Source organism: Coturnix japonica, chromosome 4, assembly GCF_054131305.1.
Source record: "Coturnix japonica strain WE chromosome 4, WE-NBRP24, whole genome shotgun sequence".
Classification (NCBI taxonomy): Eukaryota; Metazoa; Chordata; class Aves; order Galliformes; family Phasianidae; genus Coturnix; species Coturnix japonica.
In genome coordinates this window covers 38,476,714-38,495,515 of record NC_140666.1, presented here as the reverse complement: position 1 = coordinate 38,495,515, position 18,802 = coordinate 38,476,714, and the positions used below count along the sequence as shown (strand labels likewise).

The window sequence follows — 18,802 nt, the reverse complement described above, 5'->3', positions numbered from 1 at the left end:
AGAAAGCAAACAAACCAGCATAGTAACAGATTTCAGCAAGTCTGGTAAATGCTGCCATTCTTCATTAATTGTATTTCTTGCTTTTATTAAAAGGAAAAAAAAAAAAAGGTCAAAGGCTTTGTGTCAGATGTTGATAAACAGGCACTTAATGAGTTCACTGACAAATTCTGTACGAAGTACATGTTTCTTGAATTCATCTTTGAAAACTTGAGCATTTAGAACTGAGCTAATATTACCACACAGATACTGCACCAAATCAGATTGAATACACGCAGCTGAACATTTCCTAAGGTATGAATTGGGACAGTGGGCAGATAGATATTCTTCATAAAATATCTATTACTTGTTCTTTGACTGTAACCTTAAGGGAATGGTTCTGATCTGTCTTTTTCTCTCAAAATGGTAAAACACACTGGTGTTAGTATCTTGCGTTGATTGCATGAAGTGTAATTTCTTTCCCAACCTGATCCCCAGCTACCTTTTCTTATCTCAGAAATTCAATTTATAACTCTACTGAATCAAACTTAAGGAAAAAAAAAAAAAAGCAACAACAACAGCAACAAAAAAACCAAACAATTTGTCTGTAATAAATTGCAGCCTTTTACTCCCAGCTGCATTAGCAGTGCCAACAGAATTACTTAATTTTTTTTCCCCTAGCAATTAGGGCTACATAACAGCTGAACATTATAGATAATAATCCTTCAAACTTGTTTAATGAGTAGGCAAATGAAAACAAAAAATGCAAATAGAAATGTTAAAGTTGCTTGCAATGGGAGATATTGAATTTTAAACACTTCTAATAGTTTAAATACAGATATTCTTCAATTCTAGTCACCAGCCTTGATTGATGCTTTCCTCAGCTTCTAACCTACAGTGTTTACCTTTATTTTTTAACCAGTGGAATGCTTTTTTGTGCAAAGTGTGTGTTTTCATCTTGTGCTGTCGTTATACACTAGAGCTGTTCATCTCAAACAGTTCAGAGGTGCAGAAGAGTTTAGTACTTAATATCAATTTCTTCTCCTTCCCCCTATATAAACATAATTAAATTCATTTTAAAATTGACAGTTACCTTCTGTCTTCAAGGTCTTTTCTCCCCACTTGGACTGAATTTTACCTATCTTGTCCATCTCTTCTGTTCTGTGTTCCAAATTAACCTTTTTAGTTCTGCATGTTTGCCTGTTTGTGCTGCACTTCTGCAGCATTTCAATTAGAGATTCTGTCCAAGAAATCATGCTACCATTTTGCCAGAAGCTGACACCAGCCATCTGCTAAAATTGCAGTTCACTATCAGTAAAACCCATAATTTGGGGAAATGGACCCAAAATGACTTTTATGATTAGTGGACAGGAAAGAAACAGAGACAGAGAAGTCAGCTGGGTACTCTATAAATTACTTTGAGGTTTTTAGACCTAGCATCGTAATGGCAGCACTCATGCTGCCAAATGCTGTTTTGCTTTTACCTTCAAATACTTTGCATTAATAATGAGCAGCTCTGCTTGGAAGTTATTTGTGTATTGCTCTTATGATGCTGCTTTGCACAGCGACACCATGCTATGTACCAATCTGTGAGAGTGGATTCAGAAAGCAGTTCAGCCTAACACAGTGCTGAAAATCTGTAGGGTTTTTTCTGTTGGAAACTCACTGCTGCCCTGAGGCTATGTTTTGTTTCCAAACTGTTGCAGATGCTAAAGCAGGATTTATGTTAAGGTGGTTTTGGCTGTGCCAGCTACTGCCCTGTGCGTTAAGCTTGGTAGTCTTTTTCTAACTCTACACTCCATCTGCATTTCACCTGCGTCTGTTCTGCTGGAGCAGAGGGGAGGTTGCCTGCGTGTGTTTCCAGGCAGAGGCAGGCTAATGGCAGCTGCATTTGTGCATAGTGTTCTGCAGCTTTTAATGTGTGTGTTAAACTCAGAGTATTTTTCTATTTTAAGATGTACTGGTGATAATTTTTTTGTCTTCCTACTAAGCTGTTACAGTGAGTAGCAGTTCTCATATTTAATTCCATTTGGAGTTTCCTTTGTATTTAGCATAAATAAGAGTTGTTATGGTCCTGTTGCTAATAAGTGGGCATGCAACAGCATCTTTAAATTTGATGGCAGTATAATTATCTGCCTGCCTATTTTTCCGGTCTCAGCACTTTTCAGCCTGTTTGCTGCCCTACTAATGTAGCTGAAGATATTCTGTTTATGTTGCTGTTGAGCATTATCTCCTGTTGCCTCTCATGGTATATTTCATAGATGTAAAATGATTTTTATATTGTGAATATATAGAGAGTGAATTATATCCATTCACTCTTCCTAATAAAATCATAACAATACAAAATCAAAAGTAAGGAGTAACTTTGCAATCTTACTGTTGGCTCTAGCTTTCAGGGAGCTAAGGTGTATGAGTTGGATTCCTGGTAAGCAGATATGAACTCTCTCCTTCTTCTGTAACCCTGCGTTTGTGTTGTTTGGGATGTACATGCCTTTTGAAGACAAGGACTTACAATTTTAGTGTGATGTGGTTATTACTTTCAGCAGCATTCTCAGTGGATCACATGTCCATATTCCTCCTATCATCACCTCATGCTTATTTCATGGTATTTTGCAATAATTCTCATCTTTTTAGTGTCAAGTTTTAAGGTAAAAACATACCTTGTAGAGAAGTCGAATCAATAAATGATTTTGTTATGATATTTTTCTCCTTTTTGAAGCAAGGAGATATGCACATTTTTTTTCCAAATACTTCAAATAGACGAATTTCTGTTGCACAGAAGTGTTCTATATAAAAGATCAGTGGTTTCCTGTTCTCCTGTTTTGTGTTGATTAATTTTGTCAGCGAATTTCTACTATTACATTTCATAGAGTATGTGTGCATGAGCCTCACAGGTGCTTTGATGTAGGTGAGTCTGTGTCTGCCTGCCTTTACAGAACAAGGCACGTGAACATGGCACCTTTTGCAGCTTTTCTGCCCACTGTCACTGTCTGTAAGGATTCAGGGAATCTGCCTTGAAGAGGTCAGGATTTTACCATAGTGGCTGAGGGGGGTTTTACCCACCCACTTCAACATGCTTTACAATGTTCTTTGTTTCTGAATAGGAGATAGATGTTAGAAGTATAGAAATGATGCTCATATGGAAATACTGTGGAAGAGTTAAATATAGAGCAAAAAAAATGGCAGATCCATAAAATGAAAGAATTTATTTTTTCCACACAAACAGGATAAAAACCTACTGAGCAGAAAATGTTTTTTTTGATTCGTTTGAATTTTAAGGAGGGTTTGGACATCTGTAGGTTTGAACCTTTGCATGAGTGTAGCTGGTGACAAGAAGAATGCAGTGAGTTCTGGATTCTTGATTTACTCTGTATGAAAATACTGGGGTCTGTATAAAATAAAATGACCTAGTCGTGCATATTTTATCATAACCTACAGAGTAAGTGTGTTGGCTACTTGTAGCTCAAGCTGTTGTCAGCTTTTGCCCATGAAAAGTCAGATCTCTTACCTCTGATGTTTCCCTATACTCTACTGAAGCACTAGTAAATATACATGAATTCACATAGAAATTACTCCTATTTCCTAAGCTACTCATTGTGATGTTATTGTCCAGTGGGTTTTGAATACTGTTTTGTGTTTTATCTGGTTTTATGTACTTTACTTGCATCTAGTAAGGGAGCTAGGATTATGTGATGGATCTTCCACAACCTTTCTGGCTCAGAGTTAAAGAAAGCTTAGCTTTAAATCACTTTCCAGTGGTCCCTCATTTAGGAGGGGAGGTTAGGGTTCATAGACTTGATGAAAAGCCTCAGAAGGTGGAGAAAAGGTTGGGAGGAGAGGTAATGAACACAAGAAAATGGGAGGCAGCTGGACTTAATTAATTTTGAACAGGAAACATTAATTGTGGTGTCTGGGTTTTTTTTTCTTTTCAATTCACTGAATGTTTAATCTGTTATTTCGTATGCTGTCAGCTGTATGTTTGACAGAAGTCATTAGAGGAGCAGTACTTTTTGAGTTTTCCTGGTATTTCTGTAGCTCCATTCTTGCAAGTGTAGAAGTGTTAACCAGCTCCTGCCCCTTCCAAGAGGGGCAGAGGTGCTTAGGTGGGAAAGGAGAAGCAGGAGCGCTGTCATTCGCCTCAGCCCAGGGTGGGCGCTGTGGTGGCAGGTTGGCCTGAGGAATGTCCCTGAGGTCTCCTGATGTTGCTTGGTGTTTCTTACAGGTGGTTTGAACAGCTGTCTTTCCAGGAGAAAACACAACATCTTAGTTCTCTGGTAGATGATTTGTAAATGTACGTAGTTCTGTGAAATAAGAATCCCATACTGTTTCTTATCTACCTTCTATCTGGAAATGATTGCATCTTGAGTATTAGCTGGCTGTAGTTAATTCTGAAAGCACTTATGTGACAGAAGGCAGCTTTAATTTTTCAAATCTCTCAGATAATGCACATCCGCCTGTGCTTCAGCAAATGTATCACCTCTTTGTGTATTGATGCTTTCTGATGTAGGACTGCTTGTAATTAATTTTTGATAAAGTATTCTACAGCCTTCTGGTAAAAGAAAAAGTAAAAAAAAAAAGTTGAGTTCATTTAGATATAGAGTTGAACTGAAGTAATGTATGGCTGAAGCTAACCTTGTGAATTGACGCTCACTGCGAAAAAATGAGGAATAATTAATAATACATAAAAGAACTAGCATGTGCTCACTTGATTGGCTGCAATATGATTTGGACATATTATTAACGGTAACAATTGTTATTTTTGTCATGTAAGCATTTAGCAGAATTGGATGTATTTATTACTTCATTATTTTCACGCTGTTGCTTATTGATAAAAATTGAAAGTAAGTTTTAAATTATGGAAACAAGTGCAGCGTTTGCAGCTTTATAAAGTGTGTCCTGAACAGATAATTGGTGCATTTATTTATAGTTATATTGTTGTTATTAAGGAACATGTTTAAAACTCCTGGGCTTGATTTCTAATTTGCGAATTGTTTGTGGTAGAAGTTAAAATGGCCTGATTAAGGAGATTTAAATTCCTTGTATGATCCTTTTAAAATTTATTTTTAAATGTTTTATTGCTTCAAAAGTTGCAAATCTTTTCACTTTTTGTAAGAAAATCTGGATGTGACAGCAGCATACTTTAATGCCTTAGCTACCTAGTAAGCCTGATAAGTAAGTTGTACTAAACTCATACTGTATACACAAATAAATTTGACTGATTGGGAAATGGAGTGATTAAATATAGCTTCAATATGCTAAGGCTTCAGAGGAAAAAATTAAAACATTTTTCTTGGAATGATCTCCTGCCTCTTGCACTCAATGTTAGAGTCATCAGCTTCTGTTTTGGGTCATGTATATCCCAGTGCCTGAACAGTTTTATTCTGCTTGTAATAGCAGAATTCAACATAGTCATTTGTGTCTGTGCCTTGACATGTGCAGCATAATTGCCTTTTACTATTAGCTTCTATTTTGTGTATGGGAGCTAATTGCTAGCAGGCAATTTCTTGGATCACATATTTCAGCTTCTCAGCTCATAGGGATTTATTGGGGGCAATTGTCACCTGGCTAGGCTAGAAACTTGAGAGCCACATTTCTGAGATTTAGGGATTGCTTCCCTGCAGAAGAGGAGACAAGTGTTCAGGATTTTTATCTATAGGTTCTTCTCCAAACAAGATTTTAAAAGCAGGTCTAAACTTCTGTGGCTTGTGCATTACAATACAATAGAACTGTGGTTTCTGTTACTTTCCTCCCCATTCAGCAGTAAGCATGGTGTTTTTAAATGTTTAAATGTTTGTTTTTGGTTTGTTTTTTTTTTTTAAACAATCAAAAAAACTAGAACACCGAAATAAAAACAAACCCTTGTGACTGGTAGAAGAGCTTCTTCAAAGACTTTTCTTTGGCAGCTGGGAGAGTAGTAGTAGATTGGGTTGGAGGGGAGACTGTGCGCTCATGCTCCTTTTCTGTACAGTGCTGTGGTACTTTCGGAATCTCTTACGACTCAGCATGTCAAGTATGTGATGTGCTATACATACACTTGAGAACAGAGGTTCTACAAATAAAAGCTAATTACTTTCTCTTGGTACATATTTTCGCTTGCAGCCTGTGAACTTGGCTGCTAGTTGAGCTCATGTCTAGTATCACATACTTGACAGAGCCCTTGAACCTTGGGCGGCTGGATTCATGAAGTGGTGTCTGGGAAGGAGGAAGTGTAGAACTGGAAAACTGAATGCCAAATTTAGTGTATAGCTGATGGTGTTATATCCCTCTGTTCTTGTGTTCTGCTTGCATCCGCATCTGTAGTTGGATGTGTAGATAAATCGGAAGTTGTCTCTTGATGTTTGACATTAGTATTTATTCAGTTTCCTTAATGCGTACACAAATTGAGCAATCTCTGTGCTCTTACCAAACCATTCTTGTGGCTTGTTAAATTTTGGAGTCATTGCTTACAGTGATTATAGTCTATTAAGGCACAAGCTGTTTCTGGTCTTCAGGGGCTTGTGATCGCTGTGTGTTTGTGGCCGATTTAAGCCGTACCACTGATAAGGCCATTCTACTGTGGGTGCTCTTTTTCCTTTTTTTTTTTTTTCTTTGTTTTTTTAATTAAAACAAAATTGTTGTAACAAGACAGGGAACTTTCAGTTATGCCTGACCTGGTCTTATGATCTAAGACCAAAACCAAGTCATTAATTCTGAGTCAATTGCTAAGTCTGCAATCAAATGAGAGGGAATATATAATGACATTTTCAAATGATCATTGTCCAGTTTTGAGCAAATTATATCTTATGATTTGATAAATGAACCATTGCGTGTTAATGATTGATGGATTTTCTAGAAGGGCAAGTAGTTTTGAAAACCATCTGAACTAGAAAAATCTAATGCTTACAGAGCTCCTAATCAGACTGTGTGGTAGTAGGAAGGACTGTCTTGACACAAAGTTGATACATAACTGGAAAAACTTAGTGTGCAGACTAATGAAAATTACTGCTTGGAATTAGAAATTGTTGGGAATAATGTAATAATTTTCGGTGCTTCTTGATTTAATCAAAAACACAGCTTAACATTTCCCACATTTTCTTTTTTTGTCTCTTTAGAATGTGAAAGCATTTGCATCTTCAGATAGCCTAGCCAAGGTCCAAGAAGTAGCAAGCTGGCTTTTGGAAATGAATCAGGAACTGCTCTCTGTGGGCAGCAAGAGGCGACGAACTGGTGGATCTCTTCGAGCTAACACATCCTCAAGCCAAGTAGATGAGGAGCAGATGAATCGGGTTGTAGAAGAGGAGGAGCAGCAGCAAAGACAACAACAAGAGGAGCAGCACATTGGGAGGAACGGAGAGATAAGAGAAGAAGAACCTGGGTTTGATGACAGACCTGAGTCCCAGCAGGAACAGTTAGAAGAAAATAACAATAGACTTATTGCAGTGGATGAAGAATCCACTTGTAACCAGGAGGAAGATGATGATGAACATGCTGGTGATCAAGAGGAAGAGGTGGAAGAGGAGGAGGAAATGGACCAGGAGAGCGATGACTTTGATCAGTCTGATGACAGCAGTAGAGAAGATGAACATGCCAACAGTAACAGTGTTACTAATTCCAGTAGCCTCATAGACTTGCCTATTCACCAGTCTTCACCATTCTACATAAAGACAAAGGTGAGAAACATTTTTTTTTCCTTGTATTTTTTATTGTGGTTAACATTGGATTTTGGGAAATAATTTGCATATCTAGATCTAAACTAAAGATTTAAAATAAAGCAATGATTTTTTGTTTCCTAAGGAACTGAGTTTATGGACTGTATAAATCCCTGATAAGCTATAGCTTTATAACTGTTAATAAACAAAATATTTGCATGCATTTGACATGACTAAGTACTCCTTTAAAGGCACTGGAGCTTTGAAGACTATTTTAAAAAAAGAACACTTTTTTAATGGATACTTTCATATACAGACTCATGTGTTTAATAAGACCTTCCAGGGATTATTTGTGATGTATTCTTTCCCAGAGCAGGCAAGAAGGAAGGTAAGCGGTTGTGTGTGCGTGGTGTTCTATGACATCTGGTTCTAAGAGTTTGTTGTGAAAAGTTAGAGTGGGCGTTACAGAAACTTTAAGGTCTTTCTAGCCAGATCCCATTGTTTGCATTGACAAAATATAGATCTTAAAGGCAAAAAAAAAGCCAGTCATTCAGGGGGACAGGCTGAGAGAGCTGAGGCTCCTCAGTCTGGAGAAGGCTCCAGTGGGATCTTACAGTAGTGACCTTCCTGTAATTGAAGGGGAGCTACAGGAAAGCTGGGGAGGGGCTTCTTATAAGGGCACATAGTGACAGGATGAGGAGAAATGGTGTTAAACTGAAAGAGGCTTTAGAATAAGATATATATATCAGGAAGAAATTCTCTACTGTGAGGGCGGTGAGGCACTGGAACAGGTTGCCCAGCGAAGCTGTGGATGCCCCCTGCCTAGAAGCATTCAATGTCAGGCTGGATGGGGCTCTGAGCAACCTGGTCTATGGAAGGTGCCCCTACCTATAGCAGGGGGGTTTGGAACTACATGGTCTTAAAGGTCCCTTCCAACCCAAATCATTTTATGCTATTTGATAAATGTATCAATAGGGAATTGGTCTTGAAGATACATTAGAAGAAGTAAATAGTTTGAATGTTTGCATCTGAAAGCTGCAGTAATTTATTTATTTATTTATTTCGTATAGCTGGTCAGTATATTTGGTTTTTAGATTTTTATTTTCGTATGTTTTTAGAAAATGATATAACCATATAATTCTACTGTTACAGCTAATTAAGTGTGTGCTTCATAAGTTGGAATTAAATAGTGTGGTGCAGTCCAACTTCGTATCATTCAGTTAGCTTTCTTTATTTCGTTTCTGTTGTGATTCTTTGTTTTTTTTCATAATCTAGTCTTCCTTGTTACTGCACGACTTGCATCCATCCAATTTAGACTTGATCAATAAACTGTAAATTAACCAGAGGAACACATTCTGTATTGGGAAACATTTTAGAAATATAGCTCTGCCAGAGCATGTTTATTTCTACTATGGTAATTCATTTGTGACTAATGAGTATGGTGCGTTTGAGAAGAGAAAGGGGGTATTTGCAGACTAAGCATCAGTATTTCTGATTCTACCTGTTGAAGGTTGACTCATCCCAGGAAACTCAAACCTGATAGACTTATTACAACACTTGATTGTGTTAAAGAGAGTTTTCTTGTATCCAGTGTACCTTATCAGATCCTTAACTGTTAATTTTAACTCCTCTCAATCTATGTCAAGTGTTGTTTGTCACATCAATTACATAAAAATATTAAATAAGCACAGGCGGGCAATATAGGTGACAGATACATTGTGCTGTTGATGGTCATTCTTTGCTGGTTGCCTGCTAGTCATATCTTCTATTGCCATTGCCCTGTGATTACTTTGTATTGCTCGAGTTCCTTAGGAACACTTGACTGAAACATAAGCAAACTGATACGTTTACAGTACATCGGATAGTTTGTAGCAACTTCCCTTAATTGCTTTTATCCTTCAATAGATGTGGTATTTGTAGCACTGCAAGGACAGGAACATACATTTGGTAGTCACCATCTGTTGGAAGTAACTCACATAAATTAACAGTTTTGCTTACTTTAGATCTGTTTGTATAACTGTATTAACGCTGATAAAATGGTACTTGTAACAAATAAATCACGTCAGCTGTATTATTACTTGAACTGATGTATATGCCATAGGTGACAACTGGCATGTCTTTGTGTCAAGAATTGAAATCAGCTTTATTATCAACTCTGTTAATGCTGCATCTGCCACTGCATTACTTTCTCTTGGACAGATGCCTGCATTTTAGCATATGGTTATCCAGGTTGTACTTAATTTCCTTTTATAATTTCTTTCAATCTACCACTAGAATTAATTTGATAAAATATTTTGGTTGTTCTAGCTCTTGAAAATAATTAAATCACTTTTACACACATGCATACACGTGTATATGTATGCCATCTTTACCTTATTCCATTCTGTCTTTTTGTTGATTAATTATTTCTGCAACTCCTTGTTAGCTTTTTTAATATTAACACTGTCATCCTCAGTATACTTAAATCTGTTGTTTTTAATCATTGTTTTCAGTTTCCTTCAAGATGAGTTGGTTTTCGTTTGTTGTTTTGATCTTCCCTTACTTGGAGGACTATTGGCATCCTCATTATTTGTAGAAAACAGTGTTTCTAAACAGTTGAAATAATTGGCAGATTTGCTTGGCTTTGGTTTTACTTTTGACATAAATTGTAAAAGGCTGAAAAAAAAAGTCATCATATATATGCATAGTGATATATTAGTTTCTCTTCCTATGAAATTCTCTATCATGTTTCACATTGAAGCTACCTCAGTTAGAAAAAGTCACTTGACAGTGAATAAATAAATCCTGAGGATTAGCTGCATTCCAGCAAATATTGTCACAGGTTTTTATAATTAAACAAAATAGTTATAAAAGTATGTCATCTCCAAAAGCAATTATGTGCTCAAGGTCAAATTGTAGTAATAAGATGTGTTTCCTTTCTTTCTCCTGCTTGCATGCTTAAAGTCGGACTCTGGCAAAAGAGGAAAAATACACAAAGATTATATATAACCTAAAAGATGCAATTTATTACCTCTGTTGCAACATCATATTTTCTACATTAGGAAGTTGGGAGATATCTGTTCCAGCTGGGGCAGCCGTCTTTAAGCTTGAAGTCTGCATCTTGCTTTAGGCAGAAAATTCCATCATGGAATTTAGTGTAAGTTCTTATTTTCATACCACGCTGCCTAATTCCTCCTATGATTCCAGGAGTTATTTTGTGTTTTTCCACAAGTAGACTTTTGAAGGAAGAAAGTACTGAAAGTAATTTCATGTATTCTGTAAGGACCCAAATTAATCTCAGAGAAGAGGTAGAGGAGCAGGAGTGTGTGGCTGTGTTTAATGGTTCTGAACAGCAGATGCTGCTCAAGAGGGGTCCTTGTAGGCCTGACAAACTCTCTTAAATGTTTATTTCCTTTTTTTTTTTTTTTTTCCTGTGCCACAAAGCTTACTAACTAAGCACATAGCACAGAAATATTTCTTTCACTTTGATAACTATAGCTTGTGCAGGATGTATTACACATCAGTGAGTGTGGCACCTCCTAAAGGGTCAGGCATTCTGCCAGGCACAACCTTGCACTGTTTTTCTGACTTAGTGTTGTGTTCATTGCTAGTCACAGGTTCAGGGGCTGTGACTGTTTTGGTTTTGCTGGTTAACCAGAGCTTCCCAAGAATCAGAAAACAATTAGCTAAAATGAGGGTGGAAGAATTCTGAAGAGGTGTATGGTTGGCTCTAAAAACACCCCTCCCCTCCCCCGCACACCCCTTAAGCAGTTGTCATATTTGAGCATTTGCTACTTTACTTAAACTGATAAGATTATTCCTTTCATATACAACAGTGGTAAAGTCTGCAGAGCAGCTGAAATTTCTTTTAAAAATGCGATGTTTATATTAGTTTCCTCTGATTGCATGTTTCATATACTTAGTGCCTATTTGGCCATAAAGTCACTGGATGGTGTGTGTGTCTATCACTCTTATTCCAAGGCTGCTTTTTTTGTGTTTATTTCTTGACCCAGGAGAGTGGTGAGGAGACCAAATGAGCTGACTTGACTTCAGTGGCACTAGGAGAGCATGTGCCACAGGACAGCAAACACAGAGCTATACTCAAATTATTGTGTTTGGGCTCCTACTTTATGCAGACTGGGAGAAAATTTTTTACTCTGAGGTGCTGGTTCCATATAAAATATATTGCCTGGTTTTGTGTGGAAGGATGATATCAACTTTTAAAGCTGGAGGAAAATCTGTGACTACTGCAGGGAAGATTGCACTGGGCAGTTTGTGTCTGTGTGAACTGAAATGAGAATCTCTGTGGAAGTCTATGCATGTTGTCAGAAATTTCATAGTAAATTAAAAGCCTTTTAGAGATACAGGGGAAAGAAAAGGATAATTAGAGCAACACTTTTCAGAAAGTGGGTATTTATTTTGCCTAGAGGCAGTGCCCTCAATTTAGAGGATGTTTGGGTGTTACCTATAGGTGGGGTGGTTGTCTTGTGCCGATGTGTGTTAATATTTTTCTGTTTCTCAGCAGCAGAGGGTGCTGCTCTTGCTGCACTGCATTCTGACAGAGAGTCATACTGCAGTTCTTTGCTAAGGTTCTTCCTCTTTCAGTCTACAGAATAAACATAACTGGAACAGAAGGACTCGATGTTTTTGTGAAGAAATCTGTGTCCAGTCTACGAAGTGATGTAGGGATACTTCTCAAAAACAAGTAATTAAACATTTCCAAATGGCAGCTTGAGTATTAGAAATGTGGTATATATTTCTCTGCTGAGTGCACAAAACAGAAAAAGTTAATGCTATTAAGAAATCACTTTTTTCCTTTTTTTTTCTTCTATAACAGAGATTTCACATAAGCTATCTGTTCTTCATGCCTTTCGTCTCCTGAGGTGTCTAACAATTATCACAGTGCCTTACAGAGTTTTAAACAGTAGTAATTCATTTAAAACTCTGTTAAAATGAGTTTGTGTTTGGAGTTGCTCTGAGCATCAGAAAAAAAGTTGGCAATAGAGTTTTTCCTCTCACTTCTGTGAGCTTCTCCTTCCTATCTTCACTATCTTTAAATGCTTAGGAGCTTGCCATTCACTCCCCTTGTTTTTTCTGAAACATGCCATTAAATACAGTGAGTTAAGATAAGTAAATGACTTAAGATGAATGTAATGGTCTTTCTGCAAGTCAGAGCTGCTTTTATATTATTGTGATAGTGTAGAATTTTGGATCAAGTTTTGGATTTCTTGAAAATAACACTTTTTGTCCCTTGCAGTACGGAGCTGTATTTTTCTGCTGGACTGTAATAACATTACAAATAGTCACACTCTGAGATTGATGTCAATTAACACTTATAACCTTGGTGTTCTTTCTTGTTTGTGTACTACGCAGTTTAGTTGCTAATAACTCCAAACATGCCGAATCAATTGGGAACATTCTGCACTGTCATTAGGATGTAGTTTCTTAAGTATTTAAGGAATGCAGATTCTCGGTGTGTCTGTAGATAGCAAAATTCTTCCTCTTCTACACTAACCTACAGCACGCTTCTTGACTTTAAATGTCAGCACTGCTTTTGAAAAATGCTTTTCTCTTGCTTTGCATTTACTTGATTGTAAGCAACAGGTTCATCTTCTGCCTGACATTTGTTGAGGGTTAGCTATATTGTTGCCTTTTGTAAGCAGAATCGCCCCTATGCCTTCTCTTGCAGGTAGAGCTGCCATTAAATAATTGCTCCTTTGCTTATTTTCTTTAGTCTACAAGTGCATCATGAAACTTGCTAATTGATGCGTGGGCTCTGGCTGTAAGTTCCTGATAAAGTCTGTGGCTTATCTAAGAACTTGACTACCTGATTCAACTTCTTCATGCAGAATTCTTGAAATACTCAATAATTAAACCTGTGTCAGGGTTTTATGATGTTTGGTTGTCAGTATTCCAAATCATAACATCATGTAGTGCATGGAGCATTAACTCTTTAACTCCTGTAAACCACTGACAACCTGTTTGTTAAGATGTCCCTTGCAGTCAAAGGAGAGGAATCTACCATATTGTAGGGTACTTTATTGTTTTTCATTATGGTTTATAGAACCAGTACTGCAGAATTAATGAACTGTACTGGTGTATAATTTATGGAGTTGGCAGTTTTGTGTGTCAAGAATCTCAGAGCCTGGAGGGTAAGAAAAGTTAAACAGAAAGCATTGACTTGGGCAGTCTGGAACATAGTTTTGACTACAAGATAATATTTAATAAGCAGGTGGTTTTGTTGTTTTTTGTTCTGTTTAGTTTTTGTTTGTTGTTGCCTTCATTACAGAAAGATGTCTGTTTGCTTTGTGTGGAAAGGGTTAGTGCTGATTTTGGTCTCTGTTTTCCTGTTAAAGAGATTCTTTAATAGCCTAAAGACTTAGCTGAGTAAGGCACAAGCAATTTTCTGGCACTTTACCAGTAATTGAGGTCAGTCTTCTAGTCAGGGATTTACTTCAGAAGGGATTTACACTAGAAAATAAAAATACTTGTGCCCAATTTGGCTGTGCTGATACCTGACTTAATTGCAGTGTTGTACCCCGAAGATGCACAGTGAGGATTCAGCCTGCATCTCAGAACGTGCAACTTCCTTATTTCCGTATGGTCCTCGCCAAGCACATTTGGTAGCTCCTTCTGAACATACGTGTGCTTCTTTTGGAGATGTATGTTTGTACACAGACATACCTCCAGCCCTTCCCTGCAAAAGAAGAAATGCCAGCCATGTCTCCTTTGGGGAAGCATTCTCTTTCTCTAGACTTGATCAGAAATGATGAAGAGTATGAGGTTGTATTAACTTGAACCGTCTTCTAGTTTCAGAATCAGTGCAGGATGCTGTCAGTACTACAAAGGAACTTGGTTGTGTGACTAAGACTGTGCCATCATGTTGCTTGATGGCTTTGTGTAGGACAAACCAAACCTGATCCTCTAGAATAAGTAACCTGAAGCAGTGTCTTTCCTCATGCAGTTTTTTTTGGTAGAATTTGGAATCAGCACCAATTAAGCACATAAATTTTGCTCTGGATCTTAGTGCTCAGAATAAAATTGAGCTTTCTAATATATACTTGGTAGATTTTAAGAATTTCAGTAATATTTGAGCTTGTGAACTCTATGGCAGCAACATTATGGAGCAGAACTCATGAAAGCATGCTTTAGAATACTTAGTGTGCTTACAGTGTGGGGAGTAACAAATACATTGTAATACCAATACATTCAAGTGAGAGGTCTGCCCCTCTTAAATATGCCATTTGTTCCTTATGTTGTTCTTGACTATGCGGCAGGTGCTGTTGCCTGATGTGATACTTAGCCCAAATACCTCTAGTTCCTAATGATACAGTGGTATTTTCTGAACTTATTATCAGTGGATGCTCATGCCTTGAATGTTGTTTATAAAAGCTGATGTTATTGTTTATAAACTTGATTCCAACGATGAATCCAAGTGTGAGAAAAGTAAAACTTTTGCTGGTGAACCAACTTCTAATTTTGTTGATTTTTTTTTAAGATTTTTTTTCCTTTAATTTTAAAGGATGTTCTTCAAATCTGTAGCCAAATTGTTATTAAAGTTTGAAAATGGTAGAATGGGTACCTTCCTTTTACTTGCTAGTGATTTATACTTACTAAAATTATGAGATCTGAAATAAACGAAGAGGGGTGGAGGGACAGAAAGCAATCAGAGGACCAGTATTACGTTTTAACAGCTGCTGCAGGGCTAACATTTTTGTCTTGATGCATTTGTCACTGTAATCTGTAGAGTATCCATATATCCTTTATTTCCATAGGAGCCTGTATTGTCTGTCAAACATGTTGGTATTCAGCAAACTGTGCACAATGAAATAATTTGCAGGTCTTTGTAAATTCTTGAGTGCAAGAAGAAAAACTCTACGCTGTCAATTTCTGTGGTAATTGAATCATTTCTGAATAGGCAGAATGATTACAGACAAGAAAAAAACAACCACCAACAAAACCCTTAATTTCCAAGCTATCTCAGAAGAATGTTTGAACTTCAATAACTTGATGTCAGTTGATGAAGAGTGATTTTTGATGCATTAACTACTTTTCTTTGGTAGGCTTTTGATTCTGACCTGTGCATGAAGCCATGCTCACATTGTAGTTAATGGTATAGCTGCCTTTTATGCTGATTTATTAATCTGCTGTAGTGCTTTGTTCAGCATATGTACTCATATTGCAATTTCCTTTATTGGTGAAAATACTTTAAGAAATAGCATTAAAACCTAAAACAAGCAGTTCTATAAATTGTCAGCTTTGTTGAAAGCATTTTCTCTGTGTTGTCCAATGTATGGTTAATGAAAATCGTATAAGCTTCAAGTTTCTGGAAATTTTGCCAGAGTTTTGCCCTTCTCTCTGGACAAACAAGTTCAAGTCTTCACCAAATTACTGTAAGTTGTGTTTTAAGTTTTCTTTTTTTATACCCATATAAAAATGTGCATTAACTCTTATCAAGTGCAGCTTATAGTGTAACAGTGTATAGTTAATTGGTATTGACATCTTGAGGGTGAAATTCATTATATCCTGTGCATAGATTAATACCAAAAAGTACTATTGGAAATGATTTCTTTCAGTCATCTCTTTGGTACTTACTTCATTTCCTGTTTTCTGGATAACAAGTTTTTTTTTTAATGTTTGTAACAAAAAGATTGTAAAAGGGGCAGAGGTTTTGAGAGCAGCACAGTTAGCAAGGAATTGCTGAGGCTTGTGTTCCAAGTCAAACTGGTCCAAACCACTATTTCTCTGTAGAGAATATTTCTCCTTTTCATACTTGTTCTAACCAAAATCTAATGTTTTCAACTAACTTTACTACCTTACGATTATTGAATAGAATGAAAGGAGCAAATAGTGAATTTTAGTATATTCAGTGCAATTCGATCTTGGGAGGCAGTGTCTGTGTTTTTCAGCTGTGTCATGAAATATGACTCTGGTAATGCTTATTAAATTTTAATAAATTTTTTCAATCCCTGGTGCCTCTGAAGTGGAAAATGTACCTACAGCCACCACGGATTGCCAGCAGGGATAAATCCCATCTTATTCATCAACAATAGCCATTACTTCTTTACTTAAAAGTTGGAGTAATGTTTCCTGTAATTGCAAAGCACACTGATATTATGTTTGTTATTCAACTGCTGGTTATCCATGCTTGGCAGTGGGCAGGACACCTTTATTCTTCTTGCTTAAATTATGGAGTGTCCCTAATGGATGGCAGCTATTGTGATTATTATTGACCCAAATATATTGCATACTAAGAGAAAAAAGTAATAGTCAACAAGAAATGTGTGCAGTTTTTACCAGTGTAATGCAGAAGTTCTGACCCTTTGGTCAGATTTTCTAAAACACAGGAAATAAATCACATAATTAAATGAGTAACTAAAAATGGCACCAAACTGGAGGTGACAGCTAAATGAGAGAAATCAGACAACGTGCTTCATTATGAATCCCTTGTTCTTGCCAAATGAAGTATTGTTGCTTGTCTTTACATTGGGCTTGATCCAAAGCAAAGGGATTTCAGTTGTTAACCTGAGGCACTCATCTGCCTGTGCAATTTTTGTCTTTGGTGTAAACACCAAATATTGCATGTCCTATGGCAAGTACACCAGACTGTGCATGCGTGTGTGTCTGGAGGGGACAAAAAAAATTCTAAGAGGCTGTTGAAACTCTTCCTTATGCTGTGCCAGTAGGAATGTTTTGGTATTACTGTGCTGCATTTCTGTTCTTGGCTGACAGCTTGGATGACAAGCATCCAGCAAGAGTCGATTCAATTCTGGTTTTAGTTTCAATGTTCATTAAAAAAAGAAAGTAATTTTTGAATTAAATTCCTGTATGCATTTTAAATAATGAATATTTGAACAAGCCAGGAAAAGCCAGTGCCTGTTAATTAAAAATACAGGCATGGGTTAAAAGAAAAATTATATATATCCAAAGAAACCGAAACAACCAAGACAAATAAAAGATCAAGGTGGCATCCATAGCAGCCAAGTGCAACATCTTCCTCTGGGTACCTGTTCTTTTCTATAATCTAGACATTCTTTACTTCACATATCTTGAGCTTTATAAATAGCCTCCCACCCCTTTTCAGCATGCTGTTAACCAGCTGAAAAGGATTATATAGCTTAATGTGTTGCTATCAAATGGATGCCAGCATAACAATTGGTTGTTGCATTTGTTAGATTTCTGTGTATTTTACAATTCAAGTGAGAAAAACATAATCTTGTATCAAAATATAGACCCTGATATCTGTAGTGTTTCAAACATGTACAGCGTATTACTTTGCACTGCTGTGTCTTCTATTTTGGCGTATTGGTATTTTATTTAGCTGCAGTAGCTGAATCTCTCAGCTTTCTGACAGCCATATAGAGAGCTCCCAGTCTCTATACAGGTGGGGTTTTATACAGCTAAATAGGCAGTATCTGAAGTGTTTACTACAGAAACAAAAAAAATATATTTATGTAATATTAAATGGCAGAAATATTTTTAACAGCCTTCTCATGTTTTGGGCAATGTTCTTTCTCCTGCTTAATATGTAGGAAGGGAGAACGTTTTAAGTTCCAAATTGCTTTTTATCAGTGCTTTCTACATACTGTTAAGAAGTCAGCAGTCATATTTTGAACGTTTAAATACTAGATTTTTGTATGTGTGTAGCGTACACAAATAGGTAATTTCTCATCAGAAGTCTTGCACTTAATGTAGAAAGGTGATGTAGTTATTTCTTAAAAAGTTGAATTATGATATGTGAAATTAATGTTTTTGTGAAAGCAGTCTCCTTCCTTATAAAAATACCTGCTTCCCCTCCCCCTAGCTTGTCCTCAGCTGGGAATTTGACTTGCATTTTAATCCACTGTTAAATATTGCATGACTTCTCTACCTGTTGCTGTAGTTTTAATTCTTGTCTCAGCTCTATTTAAAGGTGCAACAAAAGCATAAATAAATGGTCAGCAAATCAATTCCTGCATAGCAGCTGCAGCAGTTCTTCTTAACAGCTGGTACAACTCTGACTAGACTTAAATGTACTTAACTAGCAAATCATATTATAGCCAATGAGGATTGGGCAGACGTTTCTGGAATGTTTGTAAAATGCAAGATGGTGAAGCTGGATCTCTGTTGCATACCTGAAATGCTTCTCTGAAATGTTTAGTGAAGAGAGGAAGACATGTTGCTTTAAGGATGGTTTAAAAAAAAAAAAGAAAAAAGAAAAAGGTGGCAATGACAACAAG

General features: G+C 36.8%; 1 protein-coding gene across 4 annotated transcripts in view; it reads left to right on the top strand.

Annotated features, from left to right (window-relative positions):
* FBXW7 (F-box and WD repeat domain containing 7) overlaps nucleotides 1–18,802 on the top strand; it is a 155,866-nt gene that overhangs the window by 52,843 nt on the left and 84,221 nt on the right. For all 4 annotated transcript variants that reach the window (XM_015861319.2, XM_015861323.2, XM_015861320.3 and 1 more), the window contains exon 2: nucleotides 7,068–7,625. In XM_015861319.2, the coding sequence (XP_015716805.2) occupies nucleotides 7,137–7,625 (489 nt within the window). In that variant the 5' untranslated portion in view covers nucleotides 7,068–7,136. The remainder of the gene's footprint in view (nucleotides 1–7,067; nucleotides 7,626–18,802) is intronic.